Genomic DNA, 13253 nt, shown 5'->3' on the forward strand with positions numbered 1-13253 from the left:
ATTATAAACAAATACTTTATTTGCAAAATGTTGGGCAATTTTGTTTTCTTCCTTGCTATATGAATAGACTGATTTTTTTTATACCTTTAATGAAGCATAGAGTCGAGGGAATGTCCAACAAAAAGTATATACTGTTGGAGATTAAATTAGTTTATTTTATTTAGAGGGAAAGTAAGTATATATTGTTGGAGATTTAATAAAATAAATCTATAAATCATGTGATTAAATTCATATATAATATCACAACATACCAGAAATTTATGTCGAATTATCAGAAAATATAAATAACAGTAAACACGTACCAGAATCCATTCATTGATATAATGTCAGAGTTATGGATCTTCCAAGGCAACAGAGAATCGACCACCTTATTCTTGCTTTTTATGGGAGAAGGAGAGAGATCTAGAATATGAGCGTCGTATATATTCTGTGTTGTGTTCTCTGTTCCTTGTACACCATAACCTTTATAATCTTAGCAGTCTTCAACCTATCATAGAATACCTAATTGTGCTGGGTTTCTACACATAAGGTGGATCATACCAATTTATTTAATACTTTGGAAACCCATAATTAATTAGATCACTTTATTGGGTCCTTTATTAGATAGCTTGTCCATGTACAATTAATTAAATTATGTGAGCCCACAAAATAATTCCAACATCTACACGTCTCACTCAAATTAAAGGAGATTTTGTGAGAATACATTTTGATTAATCAAATATCATATGGATCGTAGGGTTTTTTTTTTAAGTCTGTTTGTAGTTTGCATAATTTCTATGTATTTTTGGGATGAGTAATAAGCAATGAACAAACTGTAATGGAAACGTATGTTTAATTGTAAAACATCAAAAGTTTTCTATTATTATACATACGTCTTAGTATAGCTAATGCAGAAATGCTCTAAAATCTAAACGGGCTCATTTTAATAGAGACATTTTAATACGTTTTTTCTTTTTTGTGATACATATTTTGAAATTGTTTCATAAATTATTACGTCGAAACGGTGTTGGGTCACTATAATTTGTGTGGGAATTTTATAAGTGTAACATGAATTGGTTAAAAATGGGTAGTCATGCATTCCAGAGGATTTATATTTTAAGTTTCAAGTTCAACGGACTTAAAATCTCTTACAACTAACACTATTTCTAGGTAATAGAATACCCACGACTCGTTCGAATCAAATGCAAATATATAAAAACTAGCAATTTCACATGTCAAGAAAGGTGGTGTTTCAAAAACAAACTGGACGTTTTATCGGTTTCATTTATTTGTTGTAAGAGAAGATGAGAACTTCCCAACTTTTAGCCAAGGTCGTCTGTCTTGCAATGATGTGCCAATAATCACCACGTCCGTGCATAATACCAGTAACATGAAAAAGAAGGACCATCTTATGGTAGTAGCATTCAAAGAACCATCCCAAATTTAAGAAACAAATATCATATTCGCAATAGATTGCGAAACATAGGGATAACATTCACCTAAAGGTTCATCTAAAAATGTGCTTTCGCAATAAAAACATCAACCATGAAGTTGGAGTTCATAGTCACAAACTTATTTAAGTCTAACAACCACAATGGATAATTCGCAGATCACTACAAATAACATTCCCACGACTTTTTCAGTTCCATTCAACATCTTCAATGCGCAGAGACAACATATTGTCAGGAATACACTGGAGAGGAGAACTTCAGCATCTGAACCTGCATATCATGAAATGCAACTACGAAGACTTCATATCAAGAATATTCACCTGATCTTTTAAATCAATCCTGATGCCCACTGCTTCCAGTCTACTTGTGATATTCCTTGAGAAGAAATCCCAACTGATACAACAAGACAAGGCAGACAAGCTCATAAAGTTTCCAATTCCAATCACTCGATCTATTTGTTACCATAAGCTCCACTGAAATATTCTGGAAAGCACGGCACGAGCTGCATGAAAAAAAAAAAAGATAATTTAAGTGCACATAGAAAGAAAAACACGAAAAGAAAGGTGTTGAGGGTGGAGGTCGATGAAAAAATTAAATACGAAGAGTAGGTAGAAAATCATAGAGCAGAAAAGCAGAAGGGAAAGCAACTCGTTGAGGAGTCAAGAGTAAATCCTGATCACTTTCATTTCCGATTGCGTCACAGATAAATTTTTCCAATCAAATCCAAACAGGTTCCCACAACAAATCACTAACATCGCCAATGCTTGTCAACAATCTTGAATTATACATTCCCATCTTCAAAGGTATACAAGATATACATCACATAATTGGAAAGGTAAAATGTGGCATGATGACAACAGAGGAAAGTAAGATTTTGAGTTTCCATGCTTACCACAGACTCCCATATCTTTATTAGTTTGCTTCTCCTTCTAATTGTAACATCAAATGCTATATTAACCATACATTATTCTTCTCCAGACAAGTAGAACATCTAGAAGCAGCCAAACTTGAACAGGAAAACGTTTCGAAGTTACTCAATATTTTTGGAAATAAACACCAAGTATTAGGAAAGCTCCGCCACAGTTCATCCTCCACAGACCACAATCAACTCCAAAAATCACGCTTCCAAAAATATTGACAGTGGGGATGTGTTAACTCAAGCTGGGATAGAGTTATTAAAATTTTCCCCCAATTTATGCCATAGAATAGAGCAAACAATTACACTCCCAAAAAGGCATAGAAATTATGTGGTTATAATAGGACATGAGTCATATCCCACAAATGCCAGAAATAAATAAAGTATGACAACAATTCCTGTAACAAGGTGGCAAAAAATAGAAACAATGTCCAATTAAGAGAACTGATAAGAGGGAAGATAAATTGGCACTTCATGATAATTCTCTAAAACTGGTTATATTTTCAAGAACCAGAAATCAAGTATTAGGCAATTGAGGGACATATTAATGTGCAAACAAATGACAAAAGAAAAAAAATTGAAATAGTTTTTTAAGTTTCAATCTACCAAACAAAAAATAGAATTAATTTGTTATTTCTTATGTGATTTACTTCTTCAAATAGTTTTGGGAGTGGAAAGAAGAAATTAGACCATTTTCCATTTACAAGGGTATAATGCCCATGAAGTTAAATAGTAAACAATAACTAAGGCAACGAGAGAGTAAAGATTATGCATAGTCCATAGATAATTATTTAAAAGGTCGAGTGCTGTGAGAAAAGTGCAGCAGAATCAATGGCCAAGCCAAAGCCTTTGCATTTAATTTGCAGAACAAAAAAATGTTATCGTTAAACTTCACATGCACCAAACATAGCATGCAAAGCAATTCCCAAGCATCCTCCAGAAACAACTGAGATACTAAATCCCTTCACAGCTAATAAAAATAATAAAACTGGCACTTAAATCAAACATGACATCAAGAGCAGATGATATGATGGAGTGAACACAGATTCACCAAGAAACACACGGGTCCATAACACGGAGACACTGCATCTGTGTGTGCACATGTATTTGTGTGAGAGAGAGATAGAGAGGGAGTCATAGAGAGACCTGTTGAACAGCAGGTGCCGGCAAGACTCTAACACCAACCATGCTCCCAGAAAAACTTAACATCGTCCAATCGGCAAAGGCGATTGCTGAAATAGTGGCACCAGGCAATGGTATTTTGCCGCAGTAAACCGGTAACCTTAATACATTAAAAAAATTAGTAACGTGGATATAGGAAAGTAAAATCCAGATGAGAAAATTATTGATAGCTTACATATGCAAACACTAGCTAATTAATGTTCCACATCCAATACAAAGGTAAAATAGATTGGCAAAGAATGGATTAAGATAAATTTATAAAGAACAAATGTACCTTCTATGCCTCCTTAATCATCTCACACAAAGAACCGACCATCCCAGAGAGACTGTCCTTGATACTGCTGTGCAGGCCCGAATGTCTGTTGGTTTCCAGATGATCCTTTATGTTGCTGCACAGGTCCGATTGGCAGTTGATTTCTGTTATGAGATTGTTGCTGCTGCTTGTCGTATAGCTTCATATTTTCTGAAAACTGATAATCCCCCAAGCTTTTTTGGTTTTCGCTATGAACTTGTAGTGTCGATGATTGCTTCCCAGGAAAAGGGAAACTTGCTATGCTCGATGAATCATTGCTATTGCTCACAGAATGGAATGTAGGTCCCACTAGATTAAGAGAATTGCTGAATCCAACACTTTTATCAGATGATGGAAAGTGATAACCATCTAGCCAACTGTAATCATCCATTTGAGGGTTTGGAGGATTTTCATTTTTCAAAGCCATATTCAGTGACTCATCCGCAGCTTTGGGAGGAACATAACCAAAACCAGGTGGCGGACCAAGGTGCCTAACAGGTCGACTCACTGGATTCTTCTTTAAGCCAGTTGGAATTATTGAAGATTGTTTCACAGGCAGGTTATCAGAGGTTGCTCCTGAGAATATAATGGAGTCAAATTTTGATGGCAACGTAGTTTCTGGAATCGAAATTGGATGATTATAGCCGGTGGAAACATTGAAACACTGGGGGTAGGGAACAGAAAGAGTAGCAGTCTGAGAAGTTCGAAACTGATCTTCCAACTCAGACCTAAGAGACGACTCATTTTCCATTAAATGGAGCTGGGCCAACCCTTTCATAATTTGAGCTTGATCTACAACCCACTTTGATGTGCTGGTTTGGACTGGCTGCAGATACTGGGCAGTGCCGTTAGCAAAGGTCGTAGGAGGTATCATGCTAGCGCTAATTACATTCTGCACTAGAAGACTATCGTCTCCAACAGACAAGGTCCCATTTTCACACCCAAGAGCAATAGGTCCAGCCCCCCCAACAGAAGCAAGAACCTGTGAAGAAGTAAACTTTGAAGCAAAGTCCTCAAAATGCTTTTCGATTGTGGAAGGCTTAAAAACAATAACCTCATCCTCATCCTCATCCTCAACTTCCACACCACCCTCAAACTGTGGCACAGCATTGAGATCCATTTGCCTCCCAGAGTTGTCATTTACATTGGATTCCAGAGGACTGGAAAACAGATAATCATCAGAAATCTGTGGCTCAACGCCAATCACAAATTCCTTCAACTTGGGGTCAAAATAGAATCCTTCCTCACCAATCCGAACTACATTAGTAAGAGCCTTTCCAGATGCAATGATCCGTTGAATACGAGAACTTTTTTCTTTTTTGCCAAAAGAATGCTTCCTAGAAAAATCAAGGATAAGCTGGGCAGGAATGAGAGGAAGAAATCCTCTCAATTCAAAATCCTCGGGCAATGCAAGACGATTTGCAGTTTCACTCTCATCATATTTGCTCATGTTTGAAAAACATGTTTCATCTTCATCCTCATTCAGAAACAAATAGCCACTTGATAAGAGCTTGTTTAACAAGGAAATGCATTTGTTCCAGAAAAAAGTCCTTGCATTGACTTGTTTCTCCTCCAGCTCACAGCAAACAGCAACATCATGACGACAGGCCAACCACTCTACAAAAACCATAATGCCAGGCAATAGAAAGCTCGACGCTGGATCATTTAACTGGTAGCACCTTTCGAGCATGAATCCCATAAATTCAAAGGTAGCAGTGAAAGCATTTTGAAGTAAAACTGAACGCTGTAGTATATCAGCATATGATTTGTTTTCATTATCCTTATTTAAGTTGTGCACCGTAAATATTACAATGGCAACCAGCCTGACAATTGTAAGCTTACACTCAGAATTATCTGAGCCAAAGGTGAACTCATCCGGCCCAGAAGAAAGAAGTTCTAATAGATCATTTTTCACCATTGAAAACACTTCCGGAAAAGTTTCCAAGCTGTCATCACAGTTAATAAACAACAATCAGTTAAAAATATATTAACATTTCTTAGATTCTCTCCAAAATTTAGAACTGACCTTGTGCGAGTAAAGAGAATTCCATTCAGTCTAACAAATCGCGTGACAAAGGCTTTGAAGAGATCAGATTTATTTGAGGCTCTTTCCTTAACTGAATTAGTAGATACCCGATTGTTCTCTTTATAAGATTGTCTTGCTTCCCCTTTGCCTCTTCCTTTCCCAGGAATTCTTGAAGGTGTTGTCTTCGTTGAAGTAACTTTAGCATCACCAAGAAGTTGGGTATAATTTAGCCGATTCTGCAAAATAAAAGATAAAAAAATGACGATAGTTCTGATATCATAAGATTGAAAGGCATCATCCTTCTTCCTAAATCCTACCGCATCCTTGCACTTTGCATTCGTCACAAAATATATTGACCATACTTAACAAAATTCAACACGAACCTAGATTTTTAATGACAACAGAGTCTCATATGCAATGCAAAAAACATATTTAATTACACCATTCTTGATAAAACACATTTCAATTAGGTGCAAAAGGAACATGCTTGAAATGCCAACACAAGTAAAACATAGACAAGTCCGCAAGGTAACAAATGCATGATTCGTGCACTATTAACTACCTTGCTATACAGAACCCTGTGCAATACGGGGAGTAACAACTTGATAGAATATAGGTAAAAGAAATAATACCACCAATCCGAGCCGTTAAACTATGTAAAACCTTAAGAAAGACAACAAACAAGTCATAAGTGAGTCTAGTGCAGTTAATGTATTGTAATCACATAGAAGTTTACCTTCTCAAATGCAATTATCAAACTATGTAAAACCTTATGAAAGACAACAAACAAGTCATAAGTGAGTCTAGTGCAGTTAATGTATTGCAACACATAGAAGTTTACCTTCTCAAATGCAATTATCAAATTATCTCTTGCAGTAATAAAAGGGTTATCAACAGCTAGACTTCGGAAATAGCGATATATGGATATCAGCTCATCATTTGAATATCCAGCAAGTATAGCAAGCTGAAGATAATAAAGGACAATTAATAATAAGTAAACAATCAAAGGTAACTATAAAAACTGGAGGAATATTTTAATCAAATGCTTCAGGGTAACAAAATCAGTTCAATAAAATACATACTGACTCACCTGATGATGTGGATTACCACTTGAAGGCCAGAGTGAAGAAGCTTGCATATAATAACTAGATGCAGCCGTAAAATCCCGAGCTTTAGAATCTCCTTCGCCATATAAGCCCTTGTAACGAGCAAGATCCCCAAGATAAATCAAACAACGATGACAGGACATCAAGCCTTTTTTCTGCTCAGAAGATTTTTCTCCATCTTTTGACACCGGAATCTGATTATCAGAATCATCAGAAAAGAATCCCAGTGGCAGACCATATTTTGCTCTAATCTTCAACATCAAATCGTGATAAAATCCAGTCGCCTCAGAAAGGAAAGTCTTAAGCTGGGAACGGATCTTTGTAAGTCGATCAGGTCCGTCACGAACTTGACCTTTCCCATTTTGGGATGCGGCTCCTGCGGATGCTAGAGCTGCGTTGAAGAGTGTCCTCAGCTCCTCGATCCTCCTATAATGGAGCTGCCACAAAGTATATTCTATGTCATGTTGCTCAGAGAAAGCATGATCTTCAAGGACAATTGCTTCATAATTTTCTCGCATGTGTTGCCATGTGTTAGGGTCTGAAGGGATCCTGGCCTGTGCTGCTTTTCTTCGTTTATTTTCCAATTCGACATTCTGTAGAAATCGGCCGGAGGAAATAATTATTAATGAAAATGCAAGTGTTTCAGGAAAAATATATATTTCTAAAAAATTTATTTCTAATAAAAATTTATTTGCGTGCGTTTACAAACACGACACCAACCAAAAACGACTCTATAGAACTTTCAGAGTAAAGAAAAGGCATACCTTGTTAAAGAGGCGCTGAACACCTTCTATTGAGGAACTTTTTTCTTTGTTGTTATCCATCAGAATGGTCATCATCCATCAAACAAAGAAATGAAAGAATCAATTCCACCAAATGAAACTTTTGAAGACACATAACACATACGGTCCATGAAAAATTGCCTGCAGCAACGTTATGAACAGAAAATTAATCAAGAAAGAAGACTGAAAAGCCAAAGCTCTTAAGCGTCACTCTATACGTGTGCCAAAACAAGAGCATTGACTATCTGAAAACCCAACATTTAGGTATAAATGTTGTCACACCAATAATCTAGTAAATCTTCTGGCCCAAGTTATGCATATAAAAACAACAAAACATACTGCATACAATATTTATGAAATCCATAACCCAGATTACAGATCCATGTGCCCTCGTACTCCCTAGATGCTCTATTTTATAGGACTGTCTGATTTCAAAAAAAAATATTTCTACAGAACACGTTTAATATGCATAAGAACAGTAGAGAATAATAATTCAACTTATCGTTATATGTCTGGCGGAACCCATTCATAAAAAAGGGGAAGATAAAGACAAAGACAAAGACAAAGAAAAAAAAAAAACCATAAGCGAGACCACTACTCCGTCATTCCGTACCAAGGTTATTTCAGATGTAAACTCGGGTAGGGACCTTGGTGTTCAAAGGACAATGAACTTAACCAAAGCGATTGACCCACAAGCTAAGTACTACTAAAAACTCCAAAATCAAAGGGACTTTACTGATTAATCGGTATTTTAAAATACTGATACTAAAAGATAAAAAGATAAATTTAAACTACACATACTAATACTAAAAGATAAATTTAAACTACACATTAAACCAAAAATAAAAACCACACAAAATCATATCGAAACTGATCAATGATTTACCCCCGCCATCACCACCAAACATCTCCAAAGAAAAGCACAATTCAAAACCCTAAAACAGATAACCAAGTTCACAAAACAAATAAATAAACGAGGTATCCATGAGTTAAAAGAAAATATCGAAGATAATTCAACCATGAACAACGAGATAAACAACAAAAAATAACATTATCAGATAAATAAGCAAACCTTAAACCAAAAAAAGCACCAGATCTGCAAATATCTCAGCGCGAAAAACCTAATTCCACGAAATCGATAAATTCCCTGTATATTACGAACACCAGAAAAAGGAAAAATATATATGTATAGGAATCTTGATTGGTGCCTGCAATTTTTCAACGTATAAAATTGGGTGGTATCTGGGGATTTTCTGGCATTAGCTTTGAGAGAGAAGAAAAAGATACGTGAGAGGAAGAACAGGAGACGACCCTTGCTTCTCCGTTTTTTTTTTAAATCTCTGAAAACATCGTAATAAATAAAATTTCTTTTTTTTTTCTCATTTATAAAAGTTTTAGCCAAAAACTTACATTGTTATTGTAAATTTTATAAGTCGAATATATAATTATAAATATGATAAAAAATATTGTGATATCGTTTTATAAAATATCTTTTAAAGTTTTAAAACTATATTTAATTTTTATTTTTTAGGATAAGATAAGAAATCATCTATACGATTTTTTGTATCTGCTGCTCAAATTTATTTTTTTTACTGCTTGACTTTGTAAAATCATTTTAAATTTTCAAAAAATACATTAACAAGCCAAATTTTTACATGAGATTATTTCTTCAAAAAATACATTAACAAGCCAAATTTTTACATGAGATTATTTTTTGAATAGGTCTCTTGTGAAACGATCTCGTGAATCTTTATACGTGAGATGGTCAACCATACCGATATTCACAATAAAAAGTAATACTCTTAGAATAAAAAGTAATATTTTTTCATACATGACCCAAATAAAAGATATGTATCACAAAATACTACTCGTGATATTTTCTGACATAAGTTTTTGCCTTATTCTTTTCACACCGTTATAATTTACAAGTTTAAATTCTAATTTTAAATTTTCCTCAAAAATTAATTTTAGATTGCTTTAAAAAATTTAATTAATTTCTTGATGCATTAGCAATAGTTATAAAAATAACTATTAATTTTTCTTAATTTTTTAGTTTGTAATTTTTTTCAGTCAGAATACCAATATAATTTTGAGAGTAAAGTAAACCTCACCAATCATTACGCAATATTTGTTGATTGGTTTGACATATACCTTAGTTTGGGTAATGACAAAATAATATCAAGCTACTTTAGGTTTAATTGTAGTTCGTATGTATTTACAGAACTCTGGTCGCTGGACAAGTCAAATCGTTTATCGTTTATCGGAAGTTCAAGCTGTAGAAATTGTGAATTTGTGATAAGTCAAGTCGTTTATCATTTATCTGAACTATGGGTTCTACAAACAAACCAAGCAATTGTGTCTTTGTTGTGGTGATATTAAGAATTTCGAGTTAGGCATTGTGATAAGTCCTAATCAATGTAGATTTGTATAAAGATTGTATGAATCTTTTTTAATGCAATCTTTCTTAAGTGGGATAAGGGATGAAGTAGGATTTGTTAATATCCGAACATCCATAAAATTAATGTGTTTTTAAAATTTTTTTCAATGAATTAATTATTATATTTTATAATTCACTTCTAATCTTATGTTAATTGATTGATTGCATTGAATAAATATTATATCACTACTCCAGACTGTTTCCACACCTAAATTCTTGTTGTAGTCCAGTTAAGTCTAGTTGTTCACTTTAATAGCAAATAAGTGTTAAATTCATCTCAAATTTTGCAAAATATTTTTAAAAAATTTATTCACTCTATCCATTTTGTTCCCAACATCATTCTTAACTTTCTTTAGGGGGGTGTATTCAATCTAAACTTTTAATGGCTTTTATGGAATTTTAAAATCTAGATGTATTCAATCTAAACTTTTAATGACTCTATATATGTTACGTGGTATTCAACATAGATTTTGGTAGAGTTTTAAAAAGTCATGTGGTATTCAAATTTGACTTTTTAAAACTCTCCACAAGTCAAGAGGTATCCAAAAATCCATAGATTTTCAAGGATTCTTATTTTATTATCCATGTACAAACCTTGAAGCCTTATGTACAATTACAAAAAATCTAAAATATTCTTCCACCTATACCAAATATTTTGATGGACTTTCTTTTTTGAAAAATACGCTATCTCTCTTCTATCTCAAGCCATCTCTAGGGTTCTTCACTCTCTCAAACAAATTTCTTCTATTCAAAGGTATGATTGGTCATTCTTGAATTTATTATATTGCCAAACGATGAATGATCCAACATGTGATGAATTGTGTTTTTTCTTGAATCATTATGATTATTGTATACCAAAGGAGTGTCGATTTGAAATTCATCACATCGACATGATTACTTGACGTAAATGAACTTGTTCGGTAACACAATTCAAAGCATCATGTTTGATGGTTGGGACTGTAATTAGACCTACCAATTCCTATGGACTTGTGACTGTCTTCGTCGGGGATGATACCGAGTCGAATTTTCTCTTGGTTCCGTTTCCTCTCATATTTATTGCATCCCCAGATAGGCTGCTTGAACCTAACAAGCTGTCATCTTCATTGATGAATATTCTCTCATCCAATTCACCCTTATTGAGAACCATATCATAATCATTTTCTAATAACATCATATTCGTAGATAAAGATGATTCATCCATCAAATCTTCAAAATAGATCAACCTATCCGTGACAATATTTTCCAAATTTTGAGCTGTATATTCAGCAGCCAAGCAAGGCTTTTTCTTTAATATAGTAGTTATCACATTATTTGCTTTTTCTAGCATTTTCTTCAACTCATCTTCTGAGGTCTCGTACAATTTGCAAAGTGATGCAAGTATGTCAGCCTTGCCATTTGTCATAACAAAGCGTTCAGAGTCGTAAATATCAAATTTTCTGAACTGAGCAGGTACAAATTTTTTTTCAACGAAAATTGGCTTTACCATATTACCTACCAATTCCATATTCCCCACGCTCGCATAAACATTGTATTGATTTATTCAAGGAAAAAAATATTTTTTATGTCATAATCAGTGTCCTGGATTCTCAGGCCATATCCAATGGCAGATGAAGCATCCAATGGCTTTACCATATTACCTACCAATTACCTTCTCGACTGTGAACCCTTTTATTTTCTTGCAAGTATTCATTTTTATTTCAATATATATAGTATGAAGGTATGATGCATTTTTGCACGCGTGTAGGCTGATGCATTTTTAATGTTCTAACATGTTTGACAAAAAATTTAAGAACCCCGTGCTCATATTTTAATATACTTACCTTTTCTTAATAAATTATAAATGGGCGATTCACAAATAAAATATAATTTTTGGACGACTGAGGAGAGCAATGAATTATTAAAACTCATGGTTGATGCTGCCATCAGAGGATGGTGTGATAAGAATGGGATGCTGAACAAAAGAACAGTGGAAAAAAATATACTTACTACTCTTAACGGAAAACTGGGGTGTGAAAAGACTTTCGCACAATATCAAAGTCGTTTGAAATGGTTCAAACAACGATATAATAATTATTCTAAGCTTACACGTCATAGTTCTGGGTTTGGATGGGATCCTGATACAAAGAAATTCACGGCTAATGATGAAGTATGGGATGAATATTTTAAGGTGAGAATCTCAAATTAGAATAATAAAATTTACATTTTTCAATTAAAATTAGAATTATTTTTAACACTTGTTGCTTTTTGTTTTTTGACAGTCTCATCCTAAACATGAACATTATCACATTATCGGACAAGCACTTTTGAAGATTATGAAGATTTGAGAATTGCAGTTGGGAATGGAACAGCCACATGAAAGTGTTCAATTGGATTAGAAGATGACACTGATGCGAGAACATTTGAGACTGAACAAAATAAAAGTACTAGCTTAATAGATGATTACATGTTTGATTACGATAGTGGTGAATTCATTCAAAGTGAAAGGCAAGAATCTTCATATCAGCCTCCACTTCATGAGAACTTTACTTCTCCATTACCTTCTCAACCAATGAGTTTAGAGGTTCCACCAGCCACTAGAAAACGAGATAAGATCGAGTTTGAAACAAAATCGAGCACATCAAATAATCCTGACCAAGATATTATGCATAAGCTCTCTTACAACCTTGAGAAGGTAGCTTCTAAGATTGAATCAATTGGTGATGTAGATGATAATTGTTGGGATGTTATTAAGGAAATCCCAAACTTGGAGAATCGTACTCGGTACAAGGTGCTTGACTTACTTAATACTAGATCAAAGAAGATGGCTTTCCTGAAAATGACAATCGAAGAGCGCTTGGAATGGATAGACTATAAGTTAAATGAATGATTGATTTTTGGTGGCATAAATCAGTGATAAACATTGTGTTAAAATGTTTACTAATATTTTTTTGAATTAATTTTTAATTATTGAACTGATAGCGAATTTGAACTTTTGGATTATTTCTATTCTATAATTACTCTTTTTTTTTTATTGAACATATCTTCTTTTGGTTAGACATATGATGTTTTTTAATGGATTCATAGCTTTTTTTTATTTTCATTA

General features: G+C 34.0%; 2 protein-coding genes across 3 annotated transcripts; one reads left to right on the forward strand and one right to left on the reverse strand.

Moving 5' to 3' along the window:
• Nucleotides 1-1370: 1370 nt before the first annotated feature.
• On the reverse strand, nucleotides 1371-9073 carry LOC140839501 (nonsense-mediated mRNA decay factor SMG7-like). 2 transcript variants are annotated; one of them, XM_073206248.1, is made up of 8 exons: nucleotides 8807-9073; nucleotides 7717-7875; nucleotides 6937-7545; nucleotides 6688-6810; nucleotides 5847-6082; nucleotides 3803-5766; nucleotides 3493-3628; nucleotides 1371-1932 (listed from the first exon to the last, which is right to left on the reverse strand). In XM_073206248.1, exons 2-6 carry the CDS (start codon nucleotides 7789-7791, stop codon nucleotides 3825-3827), a joined length of 2985 nt encoding a protein of 994 aa, XP_073062349.1. In that variant the 5' UTR covers nucleotides 7792-7875; nucleotides 8807-9073; the 3' UTR covers nucleotides 1371-1932; nucleotides 3493-3628; nucleotides 3803-3824. The 2 variants fall into 2 exon arrangements, with proteins under 2 accessions (XP_073062349.1, XP_073062350.1); XM_073206249.1 differs by lacking the exon at nucleotides 8807-9073 and adding an exon at nucleotides 8074-8096.
• A 2938-nt stretch (nucleotides 9074-12011) lies between these two features.
• On the forward strand, nucleotides 12012-12495 carry LOC140839234 (uncharacterized protein At2g29880-like). The gene is made up of 2 exons (XM_073205873.1): nucleotides 12012-12338; nucleotides 12430-12495. The coding sequence occupies exons 1-2, from the start codon at nucleotides 12012-12014 to the stop codon at nucleotides 12493-12495; spliced, it is 393 nt and encodes a 130-aa protein (XP_073061974.1).
• The last annotated feature ends 758 nt before the right edge of the window (nucleotides 12496-13253 follow it).

This window comes from Primulina eburnea, chromosome 8 (assembly GCF_022965805.1).
Source record: "Primulina eburnea isolate SZY01 chromosome 8, ASM2296580v1, whole genome shotgun sequence".
NCBI lineage: Eukaryota > Viridiplantae > Streptophyta > Magnoliopsida > Lamiales > Gesneriaceae > Primulina > Primulina eburnea.

What these genes read in the sequence shown, in the direction of transcription:
- LOC140839501 (XM_073206248.1), bottom strand. Translation starts at nt 7,791, where the DNA reads ATGATGACCATTCTGATGGATAACAACAAAGAAAAAAGTTCCTCAATA. An exon ending in GTGGTAATCCACATCATCAG is followed by an intron (nt 6,811 to 6,936) that starts GTGAGTCAGTAT and finishes TATTATCTTCAG; the next exon opens with CTTGCTATACTTGCTGGATA. An exon ending in TGATAATTGCATTTGAGAAG is followed by an intron (nt 6,083 to 6,687) that starts GTAAACTTCTAT and finishes TTTATTTTGCAG; the next exon opens with AATCGGCTAAATTATACCCA.
- LOC140839234 (XM_073205873.1), top strand. Translation starts at nt 12,012, where the DNA reads ATGGGCGATTCACAAATAAAATATAATTTTTGGACGACTGAGGAGAGC. An exon ending in TATGGGATGAATATTTTAAG is followed by an intron (nt 12,339 to 12,429) that starts GTGAGAATCTCA and finishes GTTTTTTGACAG; the next exon opens with TCTCATCCTAAACATGAACA.